Consider the following 7,136-nt stretch of genomic DNA (forward strand, 5'->3'; position numbering starts at 1 on the left):
ATAATATATATAACTCTATTATATGTATTATATTTGATTAGATATGTATTATATATCTAATCAAAGTATCTCTCATATAGTAGATGCTAAAAAAACACCCTTGCTCTTCTCAGCAGCGAGTGGTTTGGTGTGGGTTTGAAGGGGGCAAAATAACCCTAAAAAAAAAGAACTTTTCATTTCAGCTTTGCACGGATGAAATCATTTGTGATGCCTGCAGTAAATCCTGAGCAGGTTGTGGCAGAGGAGCCCAGATTTTGGCCCCACTGAGCCCAGTTTCTGCCCCCTAACCTCTCCCGCTGTGTTCAACCCCCAGACTCCACGGAGGAGAGCAGTTTGCACAAGGACCTGCTGACATCCCTGCTGATTCTGCTCCTGGTCTTCATCATTTTCATTCTGCTGGCGGGGTATTTTTTCAGGTAGGTGTGTGTGGGGCTGTGGGTGCAGAGCCAGCTCAGCCCTCTTTCGATATGATCTGGGCAGGAAATGAGATGTGTGCACGTGGTGGGGCAGGAGCTTCTGTGGCTGTGCAGGGCAGGGTGCTGGGCTGCTGCTGCTGCTGGTGCCTCTCCCTGCAGGATGAACAGAAAGAGTTTCTCCAGAATGACATGGTGGGTAGAGGTTGCTCTGGGGGAAACTCTTGTTGCCTTTCAGCAGAGCTGCTGGGGTTTAACATCGTGTGTGTGTGCGTTTCAGGTTCAGGAGGCACAGGAAAGCTGTTGTGAACTCTGGGGACAAGAAGATGCCAAATGGGATCTTAGAAGAACAAGGTATGGAGAGATTTTGCTTTCCTTTTTCCTTGGTTTTGTTTCTGTGTCAGAAACTCTTTCTGGTCACTAATTCAGAATTTTGTTACTCAGCTCTGCTTGCTTTTGATTCATACTCGAAGTTACAGGGTTGTGATTAAAGAGAAAATAGTTTAAAAATACAGAGGGGTCCATATTTAACTCTGTGTATATATAATCCTAACTTTCAGTCCCTGATTTGAAATAATTTTCACTTTCAGTTGCCACACAGCAAACAGTTTCTTTGTCAATGTTTCTCATGCTCTTTTTGCATGGTTTATTTGGAGTACCAGCTGAGAACCAGGTCTCTGGCACTGGCATCGTTGTATTTAGAGAAAAAATAGTTGTATTTCTTCTTAAAAAGGGGAAAAGGAAAGTCCTTAACTCTGAAATTGCTGGCTGGCTCCTGGCTGTGAAGAGAGACAAGCCAGGGGCTGAGATGGGGGTGGTGTTTTAAGCCAGCAGCACTAAACAACAACACTCAGGAGCTGAAAACATTTTCCACTGGCTGTTTCCATCTTCCTGCCCATCACCAGGGGTCCCATTGGGTGGGTGGCTCTGTGAGGCTCACCTCAGACCCAGCAGATGGGAAGGAGCTGTTCATTTCTTGCTTAGAAATGATTTAAGCATAAGAAAAAGGACAAAAAAATAAGGTAATGAAAGGATGGGTGGTTCCAGCTCGGTGCCGTGGGGTTCACAAACCTCTCAGCACAGCCCCTGGCTTCCAGGGCAGGAACCTGGTGAGCATGGCTGGGGATCCTGGTGCTGGGTCGTGCCCGTGGCTCCTGCAGCCACCAGTGAGCTGGGGTGGGCGAGGGGAAAGGCTCAGAGGGGCTGGAGCATCTCTGTGCCAGCACAGGCTGAGAGCCCTGGGGCTGCTCAGCGTGGAGAGGAGAAGACTCAGAGGGGATCTGATCAATGTTCATCAAGATCTAAAGGGTGGGGGGCAAGAGGCTGGGGCCAGACTCTGGTCAGTGGTGCCCAGGGACAGGACAAGGGGCAACGGGCACCAACTGGAACCCAGGAGGTGCCACCTGAGCAGGAGGACTCTGTTCTGTGAAGTCCCCTGGTCGTTCTTGGCATGCAGGGGATGGTTTGCTTCTCTCTTTGCCTTTCCTTCTAAATAAAACTTCTCTTCACCAAAGTGGGGAACTTAATCCCTCCACTTCTCCCAGTTGCCCCCTGGGGATGCTCATTCACTTTCCAGGAGCCCAGTTGAGCTCCTGAGGGGCTATGAAGGGGGCAAGTGAAGGTCTCCTGGGGCTTTATTTCCTCCTGGGTCTAGGTGGCAGGAAGCACCCCAGCAAACACAGAGCCACAGACTACTGGTGGGGTGGGAAGGGACCTCTGGGGGTCATCTCCTCCAACCCCCCTGCTCCAGCAGGGTGCCCAGGGTCACAGCCAGGAGGGTTTGGGATCTCTCCAGAGCAGGAGACTCCACAGCCTCTCTGGGCAGCTGCTCCAGGCTCTGCTACCCTCACAGGGAGGCTTTTCTTCCTGTTAAGATGGAACTTCCTGAGTTTAGTTAAAATTTGGGGAGGTGGGAGGTTTTTTCCAAGTGGAATCATGTCACCTCTCCCTTCAGTGGTAGATGTTGAGGGCTGTCCCTGTGGCAGAGCAGGTCAGGGCTGGTGAGCTCTTCATCAGCAGAGAGGAACCTTCTCCTTTCCTACATAAAACTTGGTCACATTTTAATCCTATTTAAACACAGAAACCATTCATTTTACCAGTAGTGCTTCTGCTGGGATTTCTGATGCTCTCCAAGCAGTGACTTGATCTGTGGCTTTGGGTTTTTATTTCTCTGCAATCAGCTTTGTCACCCGTGGAGGCCTCGTGCGAGGAGGATGCTTTGGCATCTTCAGGCCTAAAAATTAATTTCCAGTTGGGAACAGCTCGTGATGTGTTGCTCTGGACGTGCCTTTAACACACCCTTCCCTTCTATGGACAGAACAGCAACGGGTCATGCTCCTCAGCAGGTCTCCCTCAGGCCCAAAGAAGTATTTCCCTATCCCAGTGGAGAACCTGGAGGAGGAGCTACGGATGCGCTCGGCAGACGAGGGGAAGCTCTTCAGGGAGGAGTTCAATGTAAGTCCTCACACGTGGGGGGGAGAGCAAACCACCCCCCAGTGTGAACATCTCCTTCAGAAGGGTTGGGTGCTGGTGGCTCAGAGCTCTGGTACGTGTGCTGCCCTGGGTGGGGGCCCTTTCTCTGGGGGGAAGCTGAGAAGTCGACTGCAGTCTAGCACAGGGGTGGCAAAGGGGTGACACAGGAGCTGTTTGACCCTTGTTGGTGTGAGAAGAGTGTTAGAAGCTCTCTCCCTGACAGCTGGAAGAGAGGAAAATTGACTATGAATCTCTTTAGCATTGATCTTCAGTGAAGAAGAATGAAGGTGGTGGTGGAGGAATTTTAGGAGTCTTGAGTCTCACCTATGTGGGAAGTACTCAGAGAAGACACAGCGTGGCCTTTACTATTATCCTAGGGAGGTCTGACTTTATTTTGGGTCTTTTAACCTTTTATTCCTCATTCTCATCCCATCTCTTCCCTGTTGGCAGCACCCTGGCACATGGAGCATCTCAGCTTTAAGGGGTTTGCTTGACAAAAGGCAGCCTGTTGAGTCCCCTTCTTGCTTGGGAGCATGTTGACATCCACCCGTGGGTGATCTGCTGGGGACACATCATTTCTTTGCCTTATCAGGGAGAGGGGGCACTGTGGAGATATTTAGCCAGGGCAACCAAAGGAAAGTGAGAGCTCATTTGGTAGGATCTACTCTTGTGAATTTTGACTCATCTGCTCTGTGGGTTGGAGCAAAAGGAGCCATCTAGTTGTATTCTTCTGCCTGGCTTTGCTTGGATGATGTTCTGCACCGTGAGACAAGTGCTGAGTGTGAAAACTGGGGTCTGGGCCCCCCAGCTCTGCAGCCTGAGCAGAGACAGTGCTTTTAATGGGTTGGGTTTTTCCCCCCCACTGCATCTCCTGGAGCTGCTGGTGATGATTTCTGAGCTGTGTGCTGGAGCCTGAGAGGGGAAGGAAGGGTGAAAGCCAGTTGAAAATCAGACTGATTGATATTCCCAAGCCAGGGAAGGGGACAAACAGAAATCTGTCACTGGAGAGCTGGAAGGAAGGGGGCTGAGAAATCAAGAGCCTCCAGCACAGGTTCTGTGTGATGCCCTCCCCTTCAGAGCATCCACCAGCTGAGGTTCCACCTCCACCTGCCCTTTGAAGCTGCAGCTGCCCAGCCCTGCAGCTGGGGGGTGGATCTGAAGCTGTCCCCTTGGCACAAGCTGTTGGGTGGCACCTGCTGAGCCGTGGGGGACCCCAACTGCAGCCCTGGGGCTGGGGCTGCTCGGGGGCATCTCTGTGTTGGCTTCACACCACCTGATCTAACATGTTTGGGGCTCAGGTGTCTCCAGATCCAAGATCTTTGGTGGGAATTGGAAAGATTTAGGCTGAAAAGGGTGAGCCCAGTGAGGCAGCAGTGGCCAGGCACGTGCACCAGCCAAAGAAGTTGGCTCCCAAGTGATTCTTCTGGTGAAGAGAACAACAGAGCAAGCACTGATGGATGAAGATGTGTGTGGCTAGCAAGGATTTTTGAGGACAGCTCTCTTAGATTTATGTGCCTGACAGAGTTCTTAATTACTTTTGATGACTTAAAGCCTAAATTACTAGGAAGCACCTTGCACTTGTTGCAGTTGTACATGAAGCAAAGCAGCAGAGGCTCCTCCTGCCCTCAGTTGCTGCTTTTGTTTTGATTCCTTTGTGAGCAGAGAGAATTAGGAAGTGTGTTCTTTCTAAAAAAAAAAGAATAACCCCCCATGTTCCCTTCTCTGTGGACTCTTGGCTGTATTCATCACCCACACCACAAGGTGAGCTGCATGTGTGGAGTTTGTGATGGCTGCTGTGTTGCCTTGAGTGGTAGATTCATGTCTGAAAAAATATTCCTCTCAGGATTGGATTTTGAAGTCTTAATTTGGGCTGGTTGAAGACATCCCTGTGGTTCATGCAGTGAAGAACAAGGAGAAAGTCCAGTGATGCTGGGGGAGATGAGTCCCTCAGAAGTGCTGGAGGCATTTTAGGACCCCTCTGAAGTGGGAGTGGATCAGGTTGTGGTGGCAGCAGATGAGCCAGCAGCACCAAGACTCATGGGCTGCTCGTGATTCATGGGGTGCTGGGGAGGAGGTGGTGAAGTGCAGCCTCCATGAATCACATCCTCCCTCCTGAAGAGGGGTGGGAGCAGCAAAACAGGATCTGCCCTGGCACCAAGGTTCAACATCTGCTCAAGGCTCCATGCTGGGGCACTGGGAGAGTTCACTGGGGGGAGTTCATGAGGAGATTGGAGGTATCTCAACACTGGAGGTGTTCAAGACCAGGTTGGATGGAGCTCTGAGCAACCTGCTCTAGTGGGAGGTGTCCCTGCCCATGGCAGGGGGGTGGAACTGGATGATCTTTAAGGTCCCTTCCAACCCAATCTCTTGACCAATTCTATCACTCTAGAGGGAGGTCAGGGCCTCACAGGAGTAAGGAGCAGAGAATGGAGAGAGAATTTGGGCCAGAGATCAGGACTTTGTGTGTGTTTTACACACCAAGATGCAGAACTTCTGTGACTCTTTATTGAGCATTTGTTGCCTGACTTTGGAAGTAATCATGTTTGAAGGGCTAATTATTTCTTTTCATGCAGAACACAAATGAAGTTTGTGGTTTAGAGTTGGTCCATGTGTTTTATGGCTGGTCAGTCTTTCATGCAAAACACAAATGAAGTTTGTGGTTTAGAGCTGGTCCATGTGTTTTATGGCTGGTCCATGTGTTTTATGGCTGGTCAGTGTGTTTTAATGAGCAAAACCACAGGCTTCACTCAAAGAAGGAATTAAGCAGTTGGCTGAAAGCTGGTTTCTTTTTCAGCCTCCTCTCTCTCCTTCCTTTTACTCACACTCCCAAATCTAAGTGGCATGACAAACCCCAAGCCAACCCACGTTGCTGTTTCCTCTGTGGTGGTGGAGAAGATGGATCCCCCTGGGATCCTCTGTCCCCCTGACAGCCCCATTGCTGCTCAGAGGGGGCAGCCCCAGATCTTTCCCCTAAGCTGGGCAGTCACTGACCAGTTTTTTTCTCTCCTTCCCCTCCATGATTCAGAGTTGGGGGGTGGGAGATGGTGGGTGGGTGTTCCCAAACCTCTGGGATTTTACCTCTGTTGGATCCAACATGCTGACACTGATTTTTTTAGGAGATCAGTGGAAGAAACTTGATGAAACTCGGTGGTTCTTTGTCCTATGGAGTGAGGAGGCAGCTGAAGGTGCTGAGCAGGAGCCTCGTGCTGTCTCTGGATGGCCAGAGCTTTGTCCAGCTCTCCCCCTACCCCAAGCTCTCTGCTGCAGCTTCAGCTTGGCCACTCAGCCCTGGTGGTGGCATCTCAGCAGCTTCTGCCACGGCAGTGGAAGGGCTGCACCTCGGGCACCTCCTTGTCTTCATCCTCACCCTCTTCCTCTACATTTCTTCCTCTCATCTGATTGCTCTGCAAGGCTTGGGTTCCTTTTTAAGCTCAACTCAACTGATCTGCAGCCTGAGGTCTTGCCAGTGCCTTGAAGCATTTCTCTTCTGCTTGGGCAGCAGCTCTCAGTGCTGAGTCCAGAGTCACCTTTGTCCTCCTCCCCTTCAGCTCTCAGCAAGGCCTTTGGTGTTCACCCTTCAGAGCAGTGACCCAGGAGCAGGGAGCAGCTGGGGCCCAGTGTTGGGGCTCACCCAGCTCCTGGTGGCACCTTAAACCAGCAGCTCTGAGTGTCCCAACCCTCTAAAGAGCTGCCACCTCTGGGGGCAGAATGACTTCTTGTCCCAAAACTGCCAAACTCCTTTGTGCAGTGAACTTTGCCAGGTGGTTGTTTCCTCTTAGAGAGTGAGGGAAGTTATTGTGGGGGGGGAAGATAAAAATGGGTTGAATTCTGTTGGGGGCAACGTGTGTGGAGGGAGATCTTCCCCCAGCCACGTGCCCTCAAGAGCTGGCAGCTCCCTAACACCTTCACTTCTCCATCTCTTTTCTAGTCATTAACCCCTGGATACGTGCAAGGAACGTTTGAAATGGCAAATAAAGAAGAAAACAGAGAGAAAAACAGATATCCCAACATCCTGCCATGTAAGACATCATCTTTGCTCTTCAGTAGATGAACTCTGGCAACGAGAGGGCTGGTAGCAGTGTCCCTGGGCTGAAAGGGGGGAAGTTCATCCAGCTTCACTGCTCACAGATGGTCCCTTTGCAGATGACACCAGCTTGGGCAGGAGTGTGGATCTGGTAGGAGGCTCTACAGAGGGGTCTGGCCAGGCTGGGTTCATGTGCTGAGCCCAGTGGGTCCTGCACGTGGGTCACA

General features: G+C 50.9%; 1 protein-coding gene across 1 annotated transcript; it reads left to right on the plus strand.

The window, feature by feature from the left end:
* Window positions 1–313: 313 nt before the first annotated feature.
* LOC103774583 (receptor-type tyrosine-protein phosphatase epsilon-like) lies at window positions 314–6,904 on the plus strand (the record flags this gene model as incomplete). The annotated part of the gene is made up of 4 exons (XM_008941997.1): window positions 314–416; window positions 694–767; window positions 2,731–2,867; window positions 6,814–6,904. Coding segments are annotated over 4 exons (405 nt in total), but the record flags the coding sequence as incomplete, so codon positions are not given.
* Between the last annotated feature and the right edge of the window lie 232 nt (window positions 6,905–7,136).

Source organism: Merops nubicus, unplaced genomic scaffold (genome assembly GCF_000691845.1).
Source record: "Merops nubicus isolate BGI_N331 unplaced genomic scaffold, ASM69184v1 scaffold18200, whole genome shotgun sequence".
NCBI lineage: Eukaryota > Metazoa > Chordata > Aves > Coraciiformes > Meropidae > Merops > Merops nubicus.